Source organism: Vipera ursinii (assembly GCF_947247035.1).
Source record: "Vipera ursinii genome assembly, chromosome: 2".
In the NCBI taxonomy this organism is placed as follows: Eukaryota; Metazoa; Chordata; class Lepidosauria; order Squamata; family Viperidae; genus Vipera; species Vipera ursinii.
This window is the reverse complement of record NC_139513.1, coordinates 97430987-97445213: the sequence shown is the minus strand read 5'-3', so window position 1 is coordinate 97445213 and position 14227 is coordinate 97430987. Positions and strand designations below refer to the sequence as shown.

General features: G+C 40.1%; 1 protein-coding gene across 1 annotated transcript in view; it reads right to left on the bottom strand.

Moving 5' to 3' along the window:
- Positions 1-9474, bottom strand: part of ADRB2 (adrenoceptor beta 2) — a 70881-nt gene extending 61407 nt beyond the window's left edge. The window contains exon 1 of the mRNA XM_083352976.1: positions 7948-9474. Within this exon, the coding sequence (XP_083209102.1) occupies positions 7948-9139 (1192 nt within the window). The 5' untranslated portion in view covers positions 9140-9474. The remainder of the gene's footprint in view (positions 1-7947) is intronic.
- Positions 9475-14227: the final 4753 nt, after the last annotated feature.

The window sequence follows — 14227 nt, the reverse complement described above, 5'->3', positions numbered from 1 at the left end:
TTCTTTGGTGCTCAGCCTTTCTTATGGTCCAACTTTCACAGCCATACATTGCAACTGGGAAGACCATAGCCTTGATTATATGCACTTTTGTTGGCAGGGTGATGTCTCTGCTTTTTAGTGTGCTGTTTAGATTTGTCATGTCTTTCCTCCCCAGGAACAAGCGTCTTTTAATTTCTTGGCTACATTCCCCATCTGCAGTGATCTTGGAGCCCAGGAAAATAAAATCTGTCACTACCTCCATTTCTTCCCCATCTATCTGCCAGGAATTGAGAGGGCCGGATGCCATGATCTTGGTTTTCTTAATGTTAAGTTTCTTAATGTTAAGTCTGTCTGTCTGTGTGTGTGTGTGTGTGTGTGTGTATACACACACACACACACACACACACGCACACACATATAGTGGGGAGGGGGCAGAGAACATAATGTTTTATAGTGTCCTGGAGAGAGTTTTAACTGAAACACACTAAGCTTAGTAAACAAAATTTCTAGAAAACTGTTTGTTTGTTTTTTGTTTCTCTTTAACTGTAATCTGCCCTTTCTGGGTCTGCTTTCATTCAAAGTTTCAATGCTGTTCACATTTCATACAATCAAGGGCCATTTATGCTACTGGAGCCAATCCCCTGCTTAGTGTTTTATCAAAGGTGTTTTCTCCAAATTAAATAGGACTCGCTTAATAACGTTTAATGTCACACAGCATGCATCATCTTTATACTACAACCTAATATAACTGTATTTGGAAACAAATGAAAAGCTGCCAGGGACAATGGCTGGACTGGGGCAGGTGCTGTTTGCAAGAGTTATCAAACTTCAACTTGGTCACCCTGTTTCTGGCACAATCATTCTTTTGATTGCCAAGCAATAATGCTTCAATGCCTTTGATTCAACTTGCTCCTGTGCAACATTTAAAAAAAAAACAACAGCTGGAAAATATGATAGCTATGAACAACAACATTGATGTAGTCATGCCAATCATAACAAAAATGCAGGAAGGAAAAGAATAGATGGTACAGACACATTGCACATGGTAAAGAAGACTCAGTGACAAGGGCAGCTGCGCCTCAGGACTCTGACAGCCAATGACTCCATGGCAGATCAAGAAAAGGTGGATGGATTGCATCAAGAAATTCATGGGTGTTGCTCTTGAAGATGCCCTGGAGGGACCCAAATGGAGTCGGCTTTGACGACAAGTGTACCCTTCCATAACACAGTAATAATACTAGGAAGGAGGAGGAGGAGATAGCTAGAAACTATCCACAACAGGAAGTATAACAATGTGTAGATGCATACACACACACATATGATGGCTCAGTGCTTGAAGACAGCTCCTGCCCACCTAGCAGTTCAAAAGGTACCCCTTGGGTGGGAAGATAAGAGAATTTTGTGAGCCTCAGCATAGTTGTGCTGGCCACATGACCATGGAAATGTCTTCAGTTAATGCTGAGTCCCTCAGCTAAGCACCACCCTCAAGAATTGGACAGTTATGTGTATGTGTATGTATGTTTGTTTGTATGTGTATGTATATGTAAATAGATATATATTCAATAAAGGAATATATATATATATATATATATATATATATATATATATATATATATATATATATATATATATATATATATATATATATATATATATAAATCCTTCTCTCCTTTTGCCCACATCCTCTAATTCTTCTGTACAATTCTGTTGGATAAGTGCCCAGTTCTGAAGACATTCATATTTCAGGATGCAACACCCTTTATAACTACAGCCATTATAGGATTCCATGGAAATTTCAAACACTAAATAGAATTGACATACATGATACATGCACTTTAGTATGAGTTGTCTTGCCCCTTTCAGAGGGAAAAATATGCTACATTTGTTTCTTTAAGCATACTGAACAACCGTTTCTTGGGGAAAGGTACGTTGATACTTCCCTCCTCATCCCAGGATAGTTTCCCCTCTATAAGTTGCAGGAACACGTTTTTCCTTTTACGTCCAACTCCAGGAAGGGTAGAGCTTCTAGCTCTTTCAATAACAAACCTCCCACCTAACAGGGCACAAGTTGAAAATTTATGAAGGTGTACTATGAAGTGGTAAATATGACTGCAAGAAAGGACCCTTGTGAGTGGCAGAGCTAAGTATCTTCCAAACTCAATAAGAAAGGTTTTAAGAAACAGCTAGACATCCCATGACCAATAGGATCATCATTGCTCCAGAGATATTTCCTTAGACAGATAAGGAATTTCGCCATAACGAGAGGAGAAGGAAAGGCCTCTGCAGCTGAGAACTAAGCTCCGGATTGCCACCTGAGTGGCGACAGAAGAAGTGGGCCGCTGAGGCAAGGCAGGTATCAGGGCATGGGAGGCCCACCTGCAATAGTAAGCACATGGAGTAGCTCCAGTCCCCACCCCCACCCTAGCTTGATTTTTAGGCATGCGCCTCACCCCAAAACTAGGGTTTATTTCGGAGTTAGGGCTTATATTAGGCCCACCCCCCAAAAATCAAGCTACAGCTTATTTTCAGGGTAGGCCTTATTCTCAGGAAAACATGGTAGCAGCAACCTTGTTTTCTGCTTTCGAAGTGTTGTTATTTTAACTGGTTGTGTTCAACTCTTGGCAGACTTTAAAGGCAAGTGCTCACCATGCTATCCAGTGAAGCACAGCTTCTTTCAACTGTTGGTTGGTCAGCTTTGTATCAGATTTGAGGTTATTAAGCCAGCATGTTCTTTGCTTGCCCCTTCTTCTTCTTCCACTAACCATTCCTAGCATCGTAGCCCTCTCCAATGAATTTGCACGCATGACATGGACAAAGTAAATCAGATGTAGTCTTACGATTTTAGCTCTTAGTGATGTGTCTGGTTTTATGCGATTTAACACCTCTCATTAGTTACTCAAGCTGTCCATGGTATATGCAATAATTTACACCAGCACCACAGCTTTCAAATACAGTACATTAATTTTCTCAGTCAGAAGGTATAATGACAAGGGGCATATTTTTAATTGTGCCCATTGTAGTGTTTGTGAAGCAAAAACTAAGTGTAAAACTACAGAAAGTGCAATCAGTGCTTTTATATATACAAAAAACAAAAAAGGCAGACTCTCCCAATGGATTTTGGTCGAAAACAGTTCTTAAACAAAAGATGATTTCAGCTAACATAATTCAAATAATTGCCATCACTTTATCCGCTATAATCTTGAATGGATTTGTTGGAAACTAGCAGGATTTCTTCTTTCTTTTTCTTTTCTTTTCTTTTTACTTTTTTGCTTTCATTGAGAAGCAAATGGGTTGTAAACAACATCACAAATAACCAAAATGTATCAAACCCCAGTTTCATATTAAAACACAAACTAACCATTTGATCTAGTTTTGGTTGTTTAATTAACAATTTTTTAAAAAAAACCCTCTTTAACAGACCCTTGTTTGATATAACAGTCCTTCAGATAATAAAGTGCTATATGTCTAACAGCATTTTTACTTTCTCTACTTTTTATGGAGAGTAGGATACATTAGAATTTTATCATGGCGGAGCTAACGAAATTGACTAAGATGGTGAAATTGTCTTCTTTGGTGATATAAAAGACCTTTTTTTCTACCTGGAAACCATTTTTGGACTCTTTCCTTAAAACTGAAAGAAATGCAACTATAATTTTGGGATTTGATGATTAGAAATACTGTGTATTATTGTTGACTTTAGAATAAGATTTTAGAATAAGAACTTTATAATGAACTTTATATTTATATCTATATCGAAGAAAGTTGGAAATTACTCTTTTTTATGTCCCCCCCTTCTACTTTTTTCTGCACTTCTAATTAAACAATTATCACTTAATAATGGAGTTTGGATTTTTTTTCTCATGGATCAGCAGAGCTATCTTTGTTACTTGTCTATAAGTTACTTCCTTTTTTTTCCTCCTCTGTTTTTCCCATCAAGATTCTATTCTAGGAAATTTCTTATTAAAATCCTTGAGGACTAATCTGAATCTTCTAATCCAGCTGCTTGAAGTATGACATGTGCCATTACTGACTAGTAGCTATTTCAAGCAAGGAAATCTAGACCTTTCTGTTTTTTCCAGATAGCATAACCAAAACAACAGTTCTCTCCCAACGGGACATTGTATCTCTGATAACAAAATATCCCAACTAAATACATTTTGCCTTTAGGGAAACAGAGGCACTTAAAGGTCACCTGACCTATTAAAGAATAATTGAGCGAAATGGAGAAAGGTCCTTTCAAAACTCATATGGCATGATTTAAAGCTAAAAAAATTGTCCTTGCCCTTAGACGATCACGATTAATGGCCAAATTCTGACATTAATCAAGTTGATTATCACCTATGCCATAGAGAAACCAAAAAAATTGTAATATCCATAATTTCTAAAACATTGCTACTTTGCTCTGCCTTTTTCTTCTGCATGTTGTGGACAATCTGTCCTCCTTCCCTTTTGTTTTCATTTTCATAGATCCATTGAGTTGGGTCTAGATTCAGAACTACCGGAAGTCTACAGTTAATCAAAACAGAAGTAAAGACTTCCAATCGCTTTCTCATCTGAAGAGTGCAGAGAATAAGTATAGTAACATCTTGAGAGTTGACTCTTAACAAACTCTATTAAGACACGGGTTGGGAAAATTATTATAGCGGAACTTGGAGGTTTTCATTATCAACAAAAATGAGAAAAAAAAACATTATGTTCTCTTGCATTTTCCTGATGCTCACAAGAGTGGGAAAAAAAAGTTGAAAAGCTCTGGGGAGTTTAAAATAGCTCTCGGCTGAAAAAAAAAATTCCAAAGGTCTTCAGCTCAGCAATCCAGATATTATGCAAAGGAATACAATGCTCATAGTAATAGCAATACTCCCACTACTAAGAATAATCATATAGGTCATCAAATAAGAATGGAAATGTACGTATTTTTTTTTCAAAGGATGCAGGTTACACTATACTTTCCATTGGATTTGTTTTCAATATTGTCGTGCATCTGTAACAATCAAGCTCTCAAAATGTGGGGATACAGACCATACCTCAACCTTCAATAAAGATATCTAAAAATCTGGTTTGTTTTAAGTTACAGCCAAAGATTATTACTGCTTAGTTTTTTTTCCTCTGCAGCCGTCCAGAGGAACTAGCTGTGGCCCTCCACTCATCTCACTCCCCCCAGCTATTTTCCTTTTCCTGCACCTGTCAACTCATGTCTGAATATCAACTTTCCATGTAACAGCTCTGGAGATCTGGCAACCGAACCTGAAGCAAATCCACAAGAAAAGAAGAGAGACATGCTGGAAAAAATCTACAAAGAGACTGTTTAATTGGGCATTGATTTCAGGATTTCAGTTTGGTCAAACTACATGGCAGGGGTGGCTGGACAGCAGCATTGTTCTAGACACTTTCCCAAAACTCACTTGCATTTTGTCACTGCTCCTCCTGTCTTTTTTTTCCTCTTTTTTTTATTACATTGGCAGCTCACCTTTCCTCCAGGAAGTCAGCCCTTCCTCCAATCTTCCCTTCCATCTCACGGACACAAGCACAACGGTGTGGAGTATGGGGGACTGGGAGAAAATAACTAACCAAAAGTCACCCAATGAACTTCCATGTTGGCAGGGGCAGGGGGGAGACTTGAACCTGGAACTTCCTATTCTTAATGCAACATCCACTAGACCACTTCCTCCCTCTGAAGAAAAGCTTTCCTAACCAGTTACTCAAAATACACAGAACGGTAATGTTGAAGAGCATTTCTAGACTGCTCCTGAAGTCTGTCTAGAAATGCAGATTCCTTTGAAACACAAACCTAATGAATCATCAACTTAGTTGCAAGGAGCCTTTGCAATTCTAGAAAACATGCCCTTACACAGTTTCCCCACCCCAGGTACACATTTAAATAAAATAAGGATAGCTAGTCTTTAGATAGTCTTTGATTACCAGATGAGGGAGCTCTGTGCCAAAGGAGAGACTGCAAATAAACTTTGTTATTGCCAACATAGATTTCTCCATGCCAGGTAAGCTGCCTCAGATTCTGCAATGAACCATGGGAGGGGTGGGGGGTGGGGCCCAGGACACAGCCATTCATGTTCCAGACAGGGAAATATCTGGTGGTTCAGTTAATGCACATGTGCATATATGACATATATACACCTCCCTAATACATACTGTAGCATATATCTGAGTTGCATGCCACAACCACTCTGAGTTTACACAGGAAATCTCAGTTTCAAATATGAAACCAAAATAACTTTAGAATCGTGTTTAAAGGCTCACTTGGAAATATTCTCTTTGAGATTTGGGGGCAGTAACTTTTTTTTTAAAAGAAGAACATAAACATTTTATTGCCAGATGCATGGGGACTACTGTAGTTTAATTGTCATGGAGAGTAGCAATTATCTTGTTATGGCTTCAATAATCGGAGCAAATTGGATGAAAAGGCAACAAAACTGTTTTATTTTTTGCACAATTATATACAATGCACGATGGAACGATTTATCTAGCCAGCTCTCTGAAAGAGCCATACAAGGTAAAAACTATCTCTATAGACAGAAAGGGAGCAAAACTTAAATAAGGGAAAACAGCTACTGTATACAGCTCACTGAATCTAGAATGCTAATGATCAATACCACCAGAGATAAAGTAGTCTGTCGAGTACACAGAGTACAAATTTAACAACCGAAAATAATATAAGGAGTCTGGTCAGTTTCATGTTTATTCCAGAACTCATTGCATGCAGATTCTTGTGGGCTGTATTTTATCAAAATGGAAGGAGAAAGAATATTGATTGTCTTGGTGACTTTAAATAGTGAAATGCCTTTAGAAATCCCTGCATAACCATAAGTAGTTTGCAAAGAAAATATTAAATGGGAATTGCTTGCAAACTTCTTGCTGATTTAAAACCAGCAGAGCAATAAATACCTTTACTTTCCCAACTGATTAGGAGTCAGAGAAGGACAAGTGAAACCACTGACACAGTTAGTGATTAAATTCATCTACCACTTGAAAAGTTGTTTTATATTATAATGCAACTTTGTCTGAACGGGTCACTCCACTTAGGTCTCTCGCTGTGATTATGTCAGCAACAGTTTAAAAAAATGTTCTGATTGAGTTTTTCACAATAAGATTTTAAGTAGATAAGATTCCCAATCTATGAGATAGTGGAAATCTACAATCATGAGGAAAATGTACTGAATGGATAGTTGAAGATAGATTAGCTATGCCAAACAAAATTAGGCATAATTTCTCTGTAATCTCCTAAACTTCTAATATTTGAAGGAAACTGATAACAAAGAATGAAGCAACACTAGAGAAAATTTACGCTCTAATATGAAGACATTAAAAGATACGATGATTATCCAAATATGAACAAAGTTCTGATGAAATTAATAAAGATTAGTCGAGATGATACCACAACTGTTTCTTAATAGTATACTTTCTAAGTATAAAAAAACTTAGTCAGCTGCAGCAAAGTACAGTCTCGTCACTAATATGGACAATACAAAAAAAGTAAACATTTGACTGTATAACCCATCCAACTTCTTGCCTTGTCTGCAGATAAAAGATTAAACTGCCAGAATCACTCAGTTCCTGCTTGACTTCAGGAATTTCCCTCTAAGGAGCAGTTGATAAGTTCAATACTATTGCTGTGCTAAGAGGTAGTTGAGTATTGTACTACTACATCATCAAAATGAAAAAAAAACAAACCAAAACCTCCTTTGGAGTAGTTCCTACAGTGTTTAAAACATGGCTCTCATATTCAGATCCAATATGCCCTTCTTTAAATATTTCTGTAGCCCATGAATAAAACAACACAAGACTCTTCCCACACGTGAGGTAAAGGTTTGCTCACCAAGAGCCCGTTGCTATAGTCACTTATAGTGTAATCCCTGCTCAGGCCCTCTGGCAGCCACAACAATCATGACAACAGGTAGACATTTCTGCTATGCTCAGTCTGATGGGACTTAATGCTACCATGCAACACGGTACCTTTGCAATGCACAAACTCTTCCCCAATAGGGGGACTTCCTTCTTCACAGAGCCATTGGCCAGTCTTGTGTTCATCTGCGTGAATGTCATTGTGATCCCCATTGCAGTCACTTTTCCCATTGTTATTGGAATATCCGTTGCTATACATTTTCAAGGCAGACCTCCGGAAGCAGAGGATCTCCTGGAAAGCATACCTGAAGTCCGGGCTTCGACAGTAAATTAAAGGGTTGAAAGCAGAATTGACATATCCCACCCAGTTCAAAAAGATATACACATGTTTGGAAATCAAGGTCTCTTCAATAGCACACACAATGTGGACAATGAAAAAAGGGAGCCAACACAGAGTGAAAGTACCCATGATAATGCCCAGAGTTTTGAGAGCTTTGTGCTCTTTCAAGCAAAATTTAGATGCTTTCCTAAGATTTCCTTTACCGGCATTTCGTTCCTGATTGGAGTTTTGCTGATGGAATCGTCCTTCGCATTTGTCTATTTTTTTTAGCTGCTTCTGAGCAACCTGGAAGACTCTGGCATAGACAAAAACCATGACCACCAAAGGTACATAGAAGGAGATGACAGAGGAAGTGATAGCATACTCCTGGTTGATGAAGAAGTCACAGCAGCTCTCATTCAAGTAGCAAGTCTCCGCATCCTGCCCTTTGGCTCTGTACCACTGCATCTGGATAGGTAAGAAGGAAGTCAGGATTGATATGACCCAAACCAAGAGGATGACCATCCTGGCTTTATTTTTGGTCAAAAGGCTTTGATACTTGAAAGGAGAAGTGATGGCAAAGTACCTGTCCACAGCAATGACACACAGCGTCTCGATGCTGGCTGTCACACAGAGGATGTCAATTGAGATCCAGAACTCACACCAAAAACTCCCAAACTTCCAGATACGCTGGATGATGTAGCTGGCTCCGAAAGGGACCACCCCCAGGCCCATCAGGAGATCCGCACACGCCAAAGAAGTGATAAAATAGTTAGTGACCGTCTGCAGCCGCTGGAATTTGGCGATGGCCGTGATCACCAACACGTTGCCAAAGACGATGGCCAGCACGATCAACGACATGAGAATGGACATGCCCACCACCCAGCCTTCTCCGGACGCGGTGGAATTGTCCGGGCTTTGCCTGCTACTGCTGTTGACGCTCAGCGCGAGGTGTACCGAATCGACGGGACTCAGCGTTACCATTGTGCCCTCGAAACAGCCTCGCTTTTTTTGGTCTTCTCGGCCGCGGCCGATCCGGGGTTACGAGCAAATCCGCTGCCAACGCTCGGCTTTCTTTCGGCTCGACAGCTCCCAAGTCCCCGTCCACTTAACCTTGGCAGTCACTCTGCTCCCAGATGCCCCTGGCACGCTGGAGGAGAAGAGCCGGGCTTGGCAAGCGAGCCGGGGGGTTGACGCGGTGGTGCGCCTCATGCAGCCAGCAGCCTGAACAGCGTTTGTCGCGTCCCGTCCTGTCCTGTCCTGTCCTGTCCTGGGCTCGGCGCGCCTTGCTTTGATAACCTCCCGCGCTCCCCGAAGTAACCCTTGCCGGCTGGAACTTGTCGGGAGCCCGTTATGTTTAGGGAGTTTATAGGAACTCTCACTTGTGACGTAAAGCTCCCTTCAGCCAATAGGCTGTCAACAATCAATCTCACAAACACACACACACACACACACACAAAGAGAGAGACGGCGGTGGCAGCTGCAGCCTTGTGGCCGCGCTGCTTCCTTACTCGTCGTCGCCTGGTGGCACGGAAAGCTTCCTTCTGCGCCGCGGCTCCCGGTTACACCTCCGTTTCCTCAACAGCCCAACTAAAGTTAGCGCCTTCTGGCCGCTGGGAAACCGCCGATCCTGTTGCTGGTTTGTGTTTCTCGCCGGTCATCTGGCTCGGGAAGCCGCTCGGCGCTCCCTGGAGAAACAGGCTGGAAGATCGGGAAGACACCCACCCCCCCCCCCGGGAATGGGGCGAGGGATAGCGGGGGAACTGAGGTTGTTTTAGCAGGAAATGCGGGCGAGAGTTGATCAAGAACTTGGCGCCCCTCGGGTGCTTAAAGTGTCGAATCTTGCAGAAATGTCTAAAGATTTCTGCTTACTTGAAAGATCATCCACAGGAAAGATATATTTCAGTTTGGAGGAGATGGATAGATTACATTCAGAATAAATACGGGACTAAAAAGTTCCATTTGGCTTCTGAGTAGATTTTAAAGGGATATTGTTATTGATTGCTGGTACTTTGTATGTATTTATGTTAAAGGGGAGTTAAAGCACATTATGAATTTGGTTTAATTGTATATTCTGTATAATTTTTTATTTAGAATATGATTATTATAACTATAATCCTGTATTTAGCTCTGGGAAGTGGGGGCGGAAAGTGGGCGGGTTTGGGGTGGGGGGGACTTGGGGATATATTGTAAAATCTTGCTTTTGTAAAACTCTTTAATAAAAAAAAGAACTTGGCGCCCTTTGCTCATCGACCCTCAGGTGCTTGGGAGCGTCTTGGCAGGCACCTTCCACGGACGCACCAAAACCCCACCTGGGAACGCCGGGTCGAGTGGAGCCTGAATCCCACACGCAGCGTAAACCGTTCTTGGCTGCTCCCTCGAGAGCATTTCTGACCAGGCTTGCTGGGACTTTGCAGCCTCCGCGAGATGGAAGCTGCATGTTTGGCATCCGTTTCCAAACTTTTATCTCCAGTACTTGTCTTGGGCTGATCCCACCGCCTGGGAAAATATTCTTATTTGGGAACGACAATGTCCTTATTTTTATTTGGGAACAATTACAGTGTGGCACTTCTATTTTGTCTCCTTCATCTAGTTGCAGTATTTACTACTACTATTAAATATGGGCTATTGTAAGATAAAAGGTGAGTTTGGGTTTTTTTCTTAAAGGAAAAAAAAAAGCTACCAACCAGTCTGCAAATAGAATAGTTACGATTGTACTTAAATCCTATCTCAAATATCAGAAGCGAGGGCCCTCTAAATAAAGTTGAAAAAAATATCCAATGCCTTCCAGTCTACTGATGAAGACATTGTGAAATGTTCATAAGTTCTTGATAGAAGAGCAAACTAAACAAAACTCTCATTCATCTGTACCAGCCAGTTTCGACACAGCACAGAAAGAACCATCTTGTATTTGTTTTCCAAGTAGGTGATAGATATAAGGAACCTGTCAGACAGAAAAGCTGGGACACCAGTAATTTAATATCATACCCGTGATTGAACACACAAGGATTTCTTTAAGCCTAAATAGATAAAGCTACCAGTTTGTCCCAATGTTAATTTCTGCTTTTCTTATTTATCAATTTATAGCCTGTGATGAAAGCAAATGAATAAAATTCTTAGCTCATGAGCACTTCTGAATAACCACAGCTGGAGAGCAACAACTGAGAGAAGAGGGCTGTGGGATTCCTCAAACCCACCAACTGATGAGCTTTCAGGCAAGACTACAAAATCTTTGGGTGTGATCCAAGAGCAGCACTTTTGTGTCCTAAATTAGTTTAAAGCAGTTAACTACAGTAGTATGTGTGGAGATGTAAATAAAACTGCTCAAGCAGCCAGGCTTCCAATAAAAATAAAGCAAGGAGCAGGCAATTAGACTTCATAACCTTTAAAGTACCATAGGATTTTTTTCATTGGTTTTGCTGCAAAAAACCCCAAGAGGGTGTAAAAATAATGTATCTAATCTATAAATAGTTTGAAAGTTGTCTTTTCCCCACCTCTTGATCATCACATTGCAGTAGACCCTCTAGTAGTATAATACTGTCTTAATGTAACCCTGTATAACCCAATATAATAATAATATAATAATAATTTCCTGATCATGCAGATTTCTGTTTTCAGGTCTAATCAGCAAAGTTCACTCCAACCATTACCTTATTTGAATGTATCTTTCAACACATATCTCACCACATCCTCTCATTCTAGCTAAACTTCCTGAATCTACTGGTTCTGAATAAAGAATTGAGAAGGAAACAAATTAATCCTCAAATGTTAAAGAATATCAATGCATTATATAACTATACTGTAGTTGTACTGTTTTATTACAGAGATAGGAAAAGGGTAGGTGAACAGTTCTGAAGGAGAATTTCATACCAGAAAAATTATAATTTATTTCTAGGCAGAATCAGAAAATATCCATTATCTTCATTTCAGATCAGTAAAATCAGTAAGCACTCAAATTTTATGTCTAGTCAAACTTTGAAAATATTTTCATCTCAGAAAAAAATACAGTGCTGTATAATATATTAATTATTAATGTGGACGAGATGAAATAGGAGATGGTGATACTGATGATAACTTTTATATAATTTTAAGAACTAGCTTATCTTTCTATCAAATTAGGCTTGGCTCAAATCACACTTCATAATTAGTAATAATTACAAAATATGTCTTCCAACATTCCCATGTATAGTTTTTTGTCTGTGTTTAATGTGTTTGCTTTAAGAAGATGCAAACCTTCTTATTTAGGAAAATGTGGAAAGATATTATTATTATTATTATTATTATTATTATTATTATTATTATTAATAATAATAATAATAATAATAATAATAATTTTATTTATATACCGCCCTTCTCCCGAATGTGTCACAGAGAAAAGGAGTTATTCTTTTATTAAATTTATACTACAAGAGCTCAAGATGGCATACCTGGCACTTCTTCCTCCCTTTTTCCAGTGAGATAAATCCAATTGAGAGAGGTATTGGTTCAGATTCACTCAATGGGCTTCCAGAATACAGGGTCTCTATGGTGCAGACATGTCAAACACAAGGCCCGGGGGCCAGATCCAGCCCGCGAAGTGGTTTCATGTGGCCCACGAAGCCATCCTGGAAACAGTGAGGGAATGGCCCCCACTGCCTTGGCCCTGGCCCAGAGACCCTCCTCCTGCCAGAGACCCTCAGATCTGTCCCACTCCTGCCCAGGCCCCCATAGGCACCCTTGATGCAAACAATGTAGAGTTGGCCATGCCCACCCAGTAGGCCACGCCCACCCAGGCCATACCCACCCGGCCCCCTGAGTGCAACCACAATGCTGATGTGGCCCTCAATGAAATTGAGTTTGACACCCCTGCTATGGTGCCAGGCTGATGCCTCAACTTCAACACTACATAGATTAAGCAATGGGTAAGTGGAAATTCTGAATGAAATTGGAAAACTTTCAACTGAATAAGATAAACCCCAAAATTTCCTGAAGCTATCTTTATAAATAATACTCATTACATAGATATTTGAAAAATCAACCACATAAAAGTATAGTACAGAGTGAACATGATACAGTGATTTACAGCTTCAATCAAACAGGTAATGTAAAAAAAAAACTTGAAATGTGGAGAATGAAAAATAAATGGCATGACTGGAGCAGCTGGACAACTAGTGTCCGATTTAACCATTAAAACTTTCTCGCATAATATCTAGGAACCTTAGAGGGACATGGTGATTCTTTTAATTGAATTACAGGTACCCACACATTGGATACAACCTTGTTTCATGGATATGGGATGTCAAAGAATACACACAGATGTAGATCAAATGGTATCCACTCTGTTTTAGAGAGAAATAATTGCTGGTTGTAATTTTGATACTTATTTTTTTTATTTTTTATTTTAATTCCATTTATATCCCGCCCTTCTCCGAAGACTCAGGGCGGCTTACAAGCTTAGCAGTAGCCTTCATTCTATGTATATGCCTGCTTGTTAGGGTTTTTTCACACACACCCCAAGCGGCATTATTACAAAGTCAGCTTAATTGCCCCCAACAATCTGGGTCCTCATTTTACCTACCTCGGAAGGATGGAAGGCTGAGTCAACCTTGAGCCTGGTGGGATGTGAACCTGCACTAATTGCAGGCAGCTGGTGTTACTTAAGGAGGCATTAGCCCACTGCTCCACCAAGGCTCTTATCCATGCCCGTTGGACTCAGGGTGATGCCATTCAGATGTATGGAAAAATAAGCTCCACAAATCTGGTGTGAGCTTCCTTTGGAGTAAACATGTGAATAGGACTAGAATGTTTACTTTATTGAATGTTAAAGAGAACTTTTTTTAAAAAAAATGGGTTGTCTTTGCTGTGTCATTCAGCTGACCTACATTAAAACTCTGTGAAGCTGTCCCCTGTGAGGGTGCCAAGTCCAGGATTGTATTTTCCTTCAACAGCAGTTTTCCTAGAACTGATGACTCAGGGGGGAAAAAACCCTCACATTCCTACTACCTAATATGCAGCTTAAGTGGAGATGACAGAGGGTGAAATTGGGAGCTGCCAGATGGCTGCACCTGCCTCACCTTTATGCTATCACTTCCT